General features: G+C 38.5%; 1 protein-coding gene across 2 annotated transcripts in view; it reads right to left on the minus strand.

Moving 5' to 3' along the window:
- The window catches only part of adck1 (aarF domain containing kinase 1), a 900828-nt gene that overhangs the window by 347370 nt on the left and 539885 nt on the right, over nt 1–13573 (minus strand). For both annotated transcript variants that reach the window (XM_039741371.1, XM_039741370.1), the window contains one exon: nt 8520–8636. In XM_039741371.1, coding sequence (XP_039597305.1) covers nt 8520–8636 — 117 coding nt within the window. The remainder of the gene's footprint in view (nt 1–8519; nt 8637–13573) is intronic.

Below are 13573 nucleotides of genomic sequence, written 5' to 3' on the forward strand. Positions count from 1 at the left end.
CTGATACATTTGTGCTGAGTGTAAATTAAATCACAATCTGTTAAGAGAAAGGAAAGGAAAATCAGATCTTACAATATGACAAATGTTTTTAATAGAAATTTCAAACTATGAAAAATGTGATAGAAATTTCCGACAGGGAAATTTGTTTGAAAGTCATTTTTCTTGCTGTATCTTCTTCTTTTCCAGATCATTGCTATAGGCTGGAGGTAGCCAACACATGAAAGTTAATAATGTGTAAGTATTTAGAAAGTAAAAATATACTAAGCATTACTTTGCTAAAGACACTGTCCATCAATAAAGTATTAGTACCTTATCTTTGCTCATTCACTGAATCTGCCTTTGTATCAACTTCCAATAACTCTTCCTAGATGTCATTAAGAATCAATGTTGCCATGACACACTGCCTTTGAATCCTAATGGCTGGAGTCAACAAAAAAGATCAAAATGTAATTGCATTGTTTAAATGATAACTGTTAAGACTTTGGGAAAAATGCAGAAAAGTTTTGCCTTTAATAAAATTTTCTTTGACAATTTATAGCACAATTACATGAAATGTGTTGTTTTATCCAGAATAAGGTTTACATTTTTTTTGTATCTTCACTGATTATTTTATTTTTCAGGTGTTTATATAATTTTTGTTAATAATGTAAAGGACAATCTGAATAATTTTGTCCTCACACCTTCATCCCTGCCTTCTCTCATGTGGTTTTCTGTGGAAGTTACTGTTTGAGTTTGAAAAGCAGTGCTGCTCTGCACTGTAATGGAAACTGTTTTGTGAAAGGGCTTTGTCATGGTGCTCATGAACTGTCTTTATAGACACTGAGACCTGATTTTACAGCAAAATGAAATGCCTGACATTCTGTATTCTCCTATTACTCCATAAAAGCTGATATGTTGTCGCTTGTAATTTCCAAACAACCATCCTTTTAAGATATGTCTTTGGAAATGATGCCATCCTACTGAACACTATAAAATCATAGGCAGTGCCTTCTTTGAATTGCTATTGTAGATAAAGGATGGAAATAGAATATATTTTAAAGAAGGAGGATGATTTCAAACCATGTTTATCATAAATAACATGGGTTCATTTGCATTTCTCTCATATTTATAATAACATGTTAATGCCTTTCAGGAAGGCCACGATCATATAAATGGCATGGCTATAATTTAACTATTTGGGCCAGGTGACTCATTTGGGTTCAAGCTCTCCCTGGTAAATATCGTAGTATTTGTCCCCTGAATCAGGGCACTACATCGCTCCAAAATGTTGGTTTGTAAGAGGCAGCTGCATCTGACTTCTGAATTTTCCTTCATTTTACACAGGCCATTGACACTTGAGCTGCAGATATATTATGAATCCTGCGTGTCAAACTTAACAAAGAATGAGTGACTCAGTAAGGTGTGAAGCAAACTGTTAGAGTTTTTGGTCTGCCAGCCTTGAAAGATGTACTCACAATTTTTCAGTTCATCCTGTTCTATTACTTTGTACCCTATTATGTAGGGGTTTTAGTAGAAGTGCTTCATCGGTATAGCTGCTTAAGCTATTTGTCAGTAACTACCCTGTTTTGCAATTTTATTGTAGAGTAATGGTGAATAATATCTAGAATACATGTTATTTTTGTATTGTTAATAATGTCAACAATATCATATTTTAAAATACAGGGAAGCTGTCTAACCCAGTCATTGATCAGGGACATTTACGGCTTACCAGATAAAGATAAGACTGGCTGGCCAGGCCAGCTAGCCTGGGGGAATACAGTTGGCTAGGACTATAAGGTTGGAGTGGAAGAGATAGGCTGGAATGGAGCTGAGTCTGCTTGAACTGAATCACTGAGGCCCCCACTCTGCAAAAGGCATGGCATGGATCATTAGAATTGGATAAACGAGGCCTGTAAAGTCTCTCGGTCTCTGTGCCTTTTTATTTCCTGAAGAGAGGCTATCTCTACTGCCCTGTGTAGACAGCATACTTGTTCAAGGGCTATGGTGGACCACCTCAGATCAGACACTAATCATGACATTAAAACAGATGGCCAGCTGGTAGGCTGTTATCAGGTTGTGCTATTTTAACACTGATATTCAGCTTATATTTTAGACATATCTACTATATAATGAAATATTATTGTCTGTGTGTGTGTGTGTGTGTGTCCGGTACCTCTGAGCAATCTGATTTGTCATCTCGGCTTTGGTGAATCAGTGGTAGGGATGATGACATGATACTTTAGGGCAGGGGTGCCCACACTTTTTTGGCTTGCGAGCTACTTTTAAAATGACCAGGTTGAAATGATCTACCTATATATATACTGAGCATACTTTATACATAAAATATATGTTGTCGTACCTTGCATAACTGAATAACCTTTATGGCACAATAACAGTTCAGTACAATTATGGTCACTAAAGTATTTGCATTTAATAATCTTCATGTGGGAAAAGGCTGACTCGCATAAATAAGTTGATCTGAATAATGCAGTCAAGGAGGTAGCACATTTCCTCATGTTTGGGTACTTTTCCTCTGTGAGTAAGTTCTCAAAGTGTCCACAAGCCCCAGACTTCAGCTGAATGTCATCCTGTAGTGTCAAAATGTCATCCTCCACTGTAGAGGAGATTTTTGATGGAGGTGAATCACCCTCAACAGCTTCCCTAAATGGATAGCACTTAAATGTAGCAATTGGCTCAAGTAAAGCTGAGTCTTGAAACCGTCTGACAAAGTGTGACTGGCAATTTTCAATCTGCTCTGTGTAGCGAATGCTGTCAAGTTGCACACATGTCTTCCATTGCGTCTCCAGCTCTAACGCAAGGTTTTGGATGTTCCCCAAATCAAAGAGATGCAGCTTTGAGGACAGATGTTGCATTTTTCATTTGAAAGCATTAACTGAGCTAATCATATTGACCATATTGGTTTTCTCATTTCCTTGCAGCTGTAAATTAAGCTTATTCAACATGTTGGTCAGATCGGAAAAAAAATGCCAAGTCTAGCGGCCATTGATCGTTATTAAGTTGCTTGTATTCTGCATGTTTAATGACGAGGAGAAACTCCTTTTTCTCTGGCCAGGGGTCTTGAAATCTCAGCAGGAATTTCTCCCTAGCCATATGCCTCATCAAGGGCCTCTTTTATCATCTCACCATCTTAGAAGGACTTCTTATGCTTAATGATCGAGTGACTCACCTGGAACGATGTTTCAGTGTCTGCCTTTGCTTTTGAATTCAGCTGAGTGAAAAATGACGGCTATCCGATTAACTGCAATTTTAGTTCCCTCTCCTTTCTCTTTCTCAGATCGCTTATCGGAAGGAAGTCAGTTTCGTATTTTTTATGAACAGTTCGAAAGTGCCTTTCCACATTTTCCTTCTTTGGAATAGCAATGATAGATTGACAGATCAGACAAACGCACTTCGATTGTGACATTGTGAGAGAAAAAAAATCCTTTTCCAATTCTACATCCAGCCCATACCCTCCCCAAACAAATTTCTTTTTAAATCCCTTCTTTAGTCGATATAAATTGGAAGGCTAACTAGATCCCTTAGATAGCCGGAGTTTTGCAGTAACTCGCGCGTTTGATCGTGTGTGCGGGATGACCAGTGTGTCAGAAGAAAAGAGATCTCAGACTGGCCGCCCTGTATGTCAATCAAGTGGCAAATGCCATAGGGAGGATATATGCACTACCTTTCCGATCTACCGGTCGATTGCGATCAACGTCTTGGGCACCCCTGCTTTAGGGGTACAAAGCTCAATTACTGATTGTGACATTTTTTTTTTTTTTGATTTTCACACAAATGTAGTTAAAATGGAGCATTTCAATGACAATGTACCAGGCAACGTTGGGTTACTAAATATTAATGAGGTTGAACCAGATGGGAAAGATGTTTTCACAGCAAGTAGTGGAGACCAGTCCACCATTGGCGGTAGTGAAAAAGTGGACAGGAGGTGAGAAGGGGCTTTGAAATGACAGAGTCTGAGAATACAATTGAGAGAGGAAGTGACAGGCAAGACAGGTGGAGACGCCTGATGATACCAAGGAAAGGCATAGCAAGAATATTGAGAGTACACATAGGGCAAAATACATCAAATATAAAATATTTTCAAAAACGTATCTGATATTGTAATTAGTTATCAATAATAATGATGAATACATCTTCTGCAAGTTCTGGCACTCTATCAAGTTGCCTAGGGTTATAGTTGTAAAAGAAATAGGGAAGTATTGAATTACAATAGAAGTCAACCCTGACAGTACGGTAAGAGTAAGGGAATTGGAGCATTCTGGTATGGTATGTAACAAAGAGAATAAAGGGGAGAACAGGGTCACCCTAGGACCCTATCATGACAAAACATATAGCTATTCTGAATGTGTGTAGCTCCAGTTGACAGCCCAAAAGTCCTTGTCTCTGAGATGTGGGCAACAAGCTTGTAGGGGATTATGTGACGGGGTGAAATATGATGGGGTCTATTCTGCTTAACTGCTACAGTAGCTGTGAAGGTCTGACTCAAACCCTTAAATGGCTAGCTAACAAAGTTCTGGTGAAGGGTGAGCAGCAGCAAGTATTTCCTCTCTTGTGGCAAGTGTATCCAATCTCTGAGGTGAACAAAAGTGAAATTTAGTTGAGGGCTCAGTGAAAAATATACAAGGCAAATGGCCTGCAATACTTTGCTCCCCATCCTCCCTGTCCCCACATGATGAAGCATTCAAGGACATTCAATCAGATATGGTAGGCAAAACATTTCACACCAGGCTTGGAGCCATTTAAGTACCTGGCCGCATTTGGCCTTCTCTTCAAGATGCACTTACGATGGGAAGAGCCTTAAGTCCATCATAGGATGGCCCTTTCTGGACTTTGCCAGATCCATGAACATTGAAGGCCAACCTATAAACAGCAGCCTGATTACAATTTGTAATGTCTTCACTGTTAATGGCATGGCATACCACCTACTTTTTTAATTCTAGGGAACCTCTTTGTATTGCCTACTTGAACAATGGATGGTCAGTGACAGCAAACATGTTGTTAAAAATGGACAGGAAGATGTGCACGTTTTCAAGAAATTTGAACAAAACAACTTGTCTAGAATACTAAAGTATCACATTTGACAATAAAATGCAGAAGGCTAAACCGTAAATGAAGTCAATCCAATATTGCCAGCAGTCATTACCAAAACTAAAATATCACTTGAACTAAAATACTATGAACTGAATCCAGAAGTGGGAAGCTGTGAGTTGTTAACTAGAATACCTACTACTATGAGTCCAAGACTAAGACTGCTCAAGGATTAAATCTGTAATCTGGGACAGAGAGCTGAACAGATGGCCTCAGCTTTTTTAGATGAGCCTTTGTGATTCCTCATGGGTGACATTAGTGATGGGAAGTTCGGATCATTTTACTGACTCGGATCTTTGAGTCTCGTTCAGCAAAATGAACGAATCATTTTTCGAGTCATTTCGTTTAATTCTCTTTCCGGCTCAGACTGCATAGGTTAAGCTTATGGGGCTGTCACGTGATGAATGAACGACTCAAACCCGAAGACTCGAGATGAAATAATCAATTCTGTTTCCGGCTCAGACTGCATACTAGGTTAAGCTTATGGGGCTGTCACGTGATGAACGAACGACTCGAAAAACCCGAAGACTCGAAACAGGTGAATCAATTCCAATACAGAAACTATAGGAAGTTGCGCAAATGCGCATGCGCGACTGAACGAATCACTCCCACGAGACGACTCGTTCTTCCCCAGTCACATTAAAGATTCGTTCAAAATGAACGAATCGTTCAAGAACGACCCATCACTAGGTGACATTCCTTAGCATTGATGCATTGTGTCCCAGGAACTCACCAACAAAATGGCACTTAAAAGTAAATAACAAAAATATTAATAGATTTTCTCAAACTAAAGAATAAATCCAAAACACATACATCTCATGTTCCTTGAAAATAAAACCTAAGAATATTCACAAGAAATTAACATAAAAATTTAAGACAAAAACGTTTTTGTCAGAGAGATGTCCGAGGTTTCTTGATTCTTAAAATAGTGAGGAGTGGAGACACCTGCAGACACAGACCGCTTTTACCTGTATCACGGTCCCTTTCCACCAAATCCATAAATACACAGCTAAGTATTTAATGCCCACATGGTGTGTGACGATTCTTCCAAAGTCTGTCAGCAAAAGGTTACCACTGAGAACAAATGTATAACATTAGAAACCCTACCCAGTAGTGTGGAGGACCCATGGTGTACAATAAGCAACTCCATTTGCATTGTGTCCAAAGATACTCTCAGCTTTAGAAGGTTCTGCTGATGACCTTGGCTACCTTATGATGCCGTTGACAAACTGGATGCAATTAGAGAGCATTTTCTAGGTAAAAGCAAAATATGACAGATAAAACTACTCTCTGCCAATGGGCAGTGCAGCTAAAGATGGCCTGAGGCACAATAACTTAAAGGCAGGTTACATGATTATTTACAAGCTTTGGAGTTTGCTCTGTAATCACAAAAGCGTTCCAGTCCTGATGGTCTACAGTGTAACAATGTTCCAGTCAAACAGAAAGTTTTCAGAGATGTTGTGATCAATTCTCTGAGGCGTTAAACCATCCTTTGAGTTTTGCTAAGTTACGTTATGACCAAGCAGCTAGCCCTGATAGTATTCCACTGAAGCTTCTATAATGCACAGTGGACCCAATAGGCATAGTCATTCATAAACACATCCTCCAGGTATGGTAATCTGGTCAGGATCCAGCTGAATGGAAGGAGGCCATCATCCTACCATTGTATCAAGGTAAAGGGCCAAAAGAAGAAGAATTTAGCAGTTATAGACAGTTGGGGACACTGAGCTGCAAATAGGTGCCATCTTTCAGATGAGACATAAAACTGAGTTCTTGACTCTCTTTGGTCATTAAATATCCCTGGACATCTTTTGAAAAGAGGAAGGCGTACTGCAATATCCTGGCTATATTGCCCATCATGGCCTTTTCCACTCCGGACCTTTATCATTCCCTGTCCTCTCTGTGCTGTAAAAATGGCATAGTCATTGCACTAAAATTGAGGTTCTGACTCTCTGCAGTCATAAAAGACCCCAGAGCATTCCTTGTAAAGAGCAGGGTGTATCCCAATGTCTGGCTAAATAGTCCACCATTGCCAAGCTCTTATGACCCCTTAATTGTCCCCCGTCTCTTATTGATGCTCTTTATTCTACCTCACCCTTTTGCTACATAAATGTAATTAATTATTATCATTATGGGGCTGAAAAAGGCTGCCAGGCTACCCATGGTGAATGCATCCAGTACACTGGTGAAGGTACACACTTCACCATATTGAAGGAATGGAATCAAGCTGCCAGATGTGGCCTTACAAAATAGGCCATCACTGTTCGTATGTTATGACTGACTCCTGAACTTGTAATATTGTATTGTTCAATTGTGATGCCACACTTTGATTTGGCTATCCCTTCAAAGTATGTTGTAAAATATGATATCTAAAACAAAAATGGATTAATTGATTGAATGATTTAAAACAAGGAGGACCACAGGACTGGCAGGACATGAGAAACTTGATGCATATGACAGAGACCAGAACTGAGTTGGACGCAGGACTTCCATTTGCTACTATGGGCCACTTTTATAACCCCCTGTCACACACGTGTACATGGGAGGCAGTCTATGGGCTTAACTAAGGGTAAAGGGGAAGACTGGCTAAAGTCTAACCAACTTCCACTTCTCTCTCCTGACCACTCCCTCCTGCTGACCTCACTTCTGCTGGTGCATCATTGGATCCTCCTCTTCCTTTCCGCTGCCTATACAGCCAATCATTTGCCTTCCCCATTCAGTTCCATTCTGCACTCAGTCTTTTGAGACTACTCTACAGCGCTAACAACAATATACGGGGTGGATCCCCAAACCTTGTTCTTGTTTCTGTGTTTTCTTAAACACTTAGCACCATGTTTATAATGAACAACCTTTGATGGCTTATTTTAAGTCAATTTAAAAAAAAAAACACAACATTTCTGATTACCTTTCATTCCTTGATAGTGAACATACACATGGATCCAAACAAAAATAATCTTGTACAATTTTAGAGCAATTACTGAGGCAATAAAAAAAAATACTGTTATAGCAAGACACTACTTCATATTGTGCCTGTAAAAAGTATTCATCCCTTTGTAAGTTTTCACATTTTATTGTTATACAACAATTTAATTAAGCTTTTTTGTACCTGACCAACAGGAAAAGAAGCTTTAATGTCAAAATGTAAACACATCTCAGCAGTGATTTCACTTTGCAGCGATCTGTTTTCACTTTGACATCAATAGAGTCTTTTTTGTTAATTAGCATAAAGAAAGCAAAATTAAATCTACTGAGATAAGCGAAATAAGAAGCGAAAAACTTAAAAAGGGATGAATACTTTTTATAGGCATGTCTAATATACAAATATTATCAAGTATGTCTTAAGGCTGAAAACAATACATTGAAATGCTGTTTCTTTAAAATTCATTGTAAAAGCCAAAACCCCATATTTAGCATAGCAGCAAAAGTTCACTGACCTCATTGACATCAATACCATTTTGTATCATGTACTGCCTGTCATTAACTTGGCCCCCTTCCACAAATTCCATCATGAGAATTCGCTTTGTAGACAGATCCCAGTGAATTTTAGGTACCTGTGTAGATATAGATACACATTAGCTTAGTAATCCAGCACTGGACAAATGTTTAGAATGTCTGGTATGCTTTGCATATACAGTAAATACATTTACATCATACTATAATAAATTTGTTAATAAAGTTGTTTGTGATGTGTGTAGTACAATGAAGTTTGTACTTGCTTGATTCCCATGAAGTTGTGATGAAAGTACAATACCAACAAAAGGCAAAAAAAAAATGAATACAATATCTGAATGTAGTAAATACATTATCTATCTATCTATCTATCTATCTATCTATCTATCTATCTATTGTCACGCACGTGCGAATAGGAGGACGTTGTGTGGACCAAGTAAAGGTAATTCCACGCCAGGCCAGGGGAGGATGGGGTGCATTAAACCTTCTCCTGCTATCTCTACAGACCAGCCGCGGGAAAACCTATCTGAATCAAGAACGTCACTTCCTGTTCCGGCGCCTAGAAGAACATCACTTCCTGTTCCGGTGCCTAGAAGAACGTCACTTCCAGTTCCGGCGCCCAGAAGATTGTTACTTCTGGTCCCGGCTCTCAGGCTGATGTCAGAGAAATATCACTTCTGGTCAACCTACATCACTTCCAGTTAACATACATCACTTCCTGTCTGACCATTTAAAACCGCCATCTTTTCAAACCTTCACCAGTTCTGTTTTGGACTCTGCACAATCAACTACTCTCTTGATTGGAAAACAAAACCTTTGCAGCTGGGAATAATATACGGGTGGCTTCCCCAAACCTTTTTACGTGTGTCGAGTCTCTTCCTTTTTACACTATCTATCTATCATTATGACAAGTTTATCTATCTATCTATCTATCTATCTATCTATCTATCTATCTATTGTCACACACGTGCGAATAGGAGGACGTTGTGTGGACCAAGTAAAGGTAATTCCACGCAAGGCCAGGAGAGGGCGGGGTACATTAAACCTTCTCCTGCTATCTCTACAGACCAGCCGCGGTAAAAACCTATCTGAATCAAGAACGTCACTTCCAGTTCTGGTGCCCAGAAGATTGTTACTTCCGGTCCCGGCTCCCAGGCTGATGTCAGAGAAACATCACTTCCGGTCAACCTACATCACTTCCAGTTAACATACATCACTTCCTGTCTGACCATTTAAAACCGCCATCTTTTCAAACCTTCACCAGTTCTGTTTTGGACTCTGCACAATCAACTACTCTCTTGATTGGAAAACAAAACCTTTGCAGCTAGGAATAATATACGGGTGGCTTCCCCAAACCTTTTTACGTGTGTCGAGTCTCTTCCTTTTTACACTATCTATCTATCATTACGACAAGTTTATCTATCTATCTATCTATCTATCTATCTATCTATCTATCTATCTATCTATCTATCTATCTATCTATCTATCTATCTATCTATCTGACAAGTTTATCTATCTATCTAGCATTCCGAAAAGTTAAATTTTTGAATCAGCTTTTGCAAGTGTTGGTGAACCTGAATGGAAGCAGGAGAAGGACATCCAAGGTCTTTACTGTTTACTCTTGAAAGCAGAGTGTGATACATGAGTGTGTTGAAACAGAAGATATCTATGTGTCTGTCATATTCTGGACTGCCTTTACCATTCATTGTAGTGCTGAGATGAGAAAGCGGCATACTGTACACCTACAAACGTTAGTCTTCCTTGGACACCAGAAGAAGTAAAGGTGTAGGTGAGCCTTCTTGACTCTACTCAAGATTTTAAAACTGACACACATTGACTAATTAGTATACGTAATACAGAATGTGTACAGCAAAATTCACAGAGCCTATCATCATTAAACAGGTAACAGCGAATGCAATTTCAACATCATAAAATATCAAAACACAGCACAATTAAAATGCTGGTTAAACCATACCAAGAGGTTTGTAAAAATCTCACAGGAGAAGACCACAGTAGAGCCTGCAAAAAATATTATTTGTTAGGATGGGGCAGTTCATTTGAACCCCTTTGCTGTATCTGAATCTTTTATTGCATAGATAACAAAATATTTGTATACAACTTTTTTAGACACTATTTAAGGATAGTTCAAAAGAAAAAAAAGATGGAGTTTTAGAAGATTTATCAGATATAACTGTATGGGGGACATATGACTTCAAATAAGAGTTCATTTGTTGGCAGTCATTTCCCTTAACAATGATAAACTTAACCTTCAAGGCTCCTAATACCAGAGGAGCCCCAGTAGCAACTTTAATTTTCATCCCCACCATATCTTGAATATTATATAGCATAGGAAATTTTTATTCATACCAGTGACATTGACAAGATAATCCAGTACAGCAATCTGATATGTAGGGGTAAATTTTAAAAATGTTTGTTGTGATCTGTCATGGAACAACCAAATAGAAGAAGATAACAGTTGTTACTCGAACCTTGTTTCCCGTTATTAAGGGGCCCCAATGACAGTTAAAGCTTCAGAGTCGCAAAAATGTAGATTTGCCACTAATGGGTATGCAAAATTTTATGAATTATTCACTATAAAAAATATAACTAGAAAAACTGATAGTCTAGTCCATTGCCTTGTTTGCCCATGCAGCCACCCTAAAAAACATGAGATACACATGTGTGCGTGCGTTCATGTCATCGTAATTTTAATTTCAGGTTTGTTGGTGAAGATCACAGTTTTATACTGTACAAATGTGAGTGTGTGTCATGTATTAGGAATTTTTCGTATTTGTGCAAAATGTGCTGGGTGCGCAGAGGAACCCATATTAATGCAGGACTAAGAATTCAACATGAAGTGCCTAGCAAGGGACATGCCCAAGTAGGGAGCCCAGATATACAGGGGAGCCAGCTCAGCCCAGGAAGGTGTGAAATGAGCTAAGATCGCCACTTCTGTTCATGTACCTCAAGGAGATATTGAGGAACCCTCAGAAAAAGAAATTGCACTTCAACAACTGTATGCAGCTCTGCCAGAGGAACAATAAAGCAACTTCTTTGGTTTACTACGTGGCACTTACCGAACAATAATAAAGTGGCAAGAATCCCCAAGATATTGCAAAAAACGCAGCTAAATTACTAAGTAAACTGTTTAACATAAAATCGATAGCATTAACTTGAACTCTTCAGTTAACAATAAACACAACAACGTTATACTTACGTCACAGTGCAAAGAACAATAGTAACTGTATAATAAGTAACTCTGTGTCTAGGCGTCCGAAAGTCGGACTCCAAATTTAATTCTAAGAAGTATTTTGAGGTTAATATAGCAAAGGAAATCTGTTCAGCTTCCAGAAAATTCTCGTCTGTTTTCATCTGGGCCTATTTCAGGAATGGGCCTAATGCTGCAGCATCAATAGCACCCACCTTAATCCGGCCCTAGCTTCACTTGAATCTGCACTAACTTTTCATGCCACAGTCAGTCCTCCACAAAGAATCAGGCAAGTGACAAGAAAAGTCTGCAATTAACTATTTTCTCATAACTGCAGTATAATTAAAAATGCTGAACAACATCTTGACTATATCACAAAAACGTTGTAGACACCTGACCTTCATGCCTGTATGAGCTTGTTGGTTATCTCATTCCAACACCATGGGCATTTTTGTGGAGTTACTCCTCCCTATGTGAATATAACAGCCTCCTCTCTTCTAGGAAATCTTTCCACAATATTTTGAAATGTGTTTGTGTGAATCTGTGCCTATTCATCGAAAAGAGCATTAAGGTCAGGTACTGATGTTGGACGAAAAGACCTAGCTCATGCACATTTATTTATTTATGTTTATGCACATTAACAATGGTATGGCAGAAACACCTGAACTCAATAGTTTGGAGGAGTGTCCTCATTTTTTTGGCCATAGAGTTTATAAGGGATAAAAGGACGATATCCATGAAATGCAGAATCATATGATCATGTAGTGAGGAAATTACTATTTCAGGTATCGTGGGTCTTATTTATGAGAGTGACCATGAGCATAAATACGCAAGGGACCAAGGCAATTTCTAGTCCATATTTATGAAGCAAGAGCACATTATGAAATTCGAAAGTACAATTAATCATCAGAAAATACTAAATCACACTTAAGCATAGGCAATGCAAATGTGCATGTTATTTAACAAAAAAACCCAAGATGAAGGATGTAAAGCCAATCAGGTAACAGGGAAGAGCACAATCTAGCCCTAACCGAGTCCAGATTCATCCAGCATCTTTAACATAAAGAAAAGGAGGATGCTAATACAATCATTTGTAAATACAATCGTTTACAAACATTTTACGCAAAGCAATCATGCATCTATTATGTTTGGCATTAAGTCAGATATCTCGTGGAAAAAAAAACAATAATTTAAATTTAAGAATTACTATATATTTATTAAAAACAATATTTCTGGATGGCTCAAATTAAATTTGTTTTATTAATTTGTTTATTCATTCATTATAAAATAATAGCAAAGGTTTTTTACTTTTTTAAACCAGTGTGCCCGTGCCACCCAAATGTTGTTTTGATTTATCCCCACACCTAACGCAGGCATCCTAGACTTTGGCGATGGAGACTGAGTCTTGGGCCGTGGAATGTAATTTCTCTTCCAGTGGAGCAAAGAGATCTCATGTAGGAGGTTCAAAAGTACTGGCTAGATAAAGTTAAGGATGGTCTCTCTCCAGCTCTGCTGCTATACACAGTACTTTTTAAAATATTCTTAAGACATACAGTATAGTAGAAAAATTCTTCAGTTGAGCTTATAAGTTGACAATCATACTTACAGTTATTCATTTTGCTAAGTATTTGGCAGACACATTTATGTAAGGCATTTATTGTAAGCAAATATAAGGTGTGTTACACATAGGAAGTAGAAATGTTAGATTTGAATACACAACAGAAGGCCTGAAACGTCAAAGTAGAAGTGGGAGTCATACTGGACTCATCATTGTCAGCATTCAGACAGTGTACAGAAGCAATCAAGAAGGCTAACAAAGTGTTAGGTTAT

The sequence above is a fragment of the Polypterus senegalus genome, chromosome 18 (assembly GCF_016835505.1).
Source record: "Polypterus senegalus isolate Bchr_013 chromosome 18, ASM1683550v1, whole genome shotgun sequence".
NCBI lineage: Eukaryota > Metazoa > Chordata > Cladistia > Polypteriformes > Polypteridae > Polypterus > Polypterus senegalus.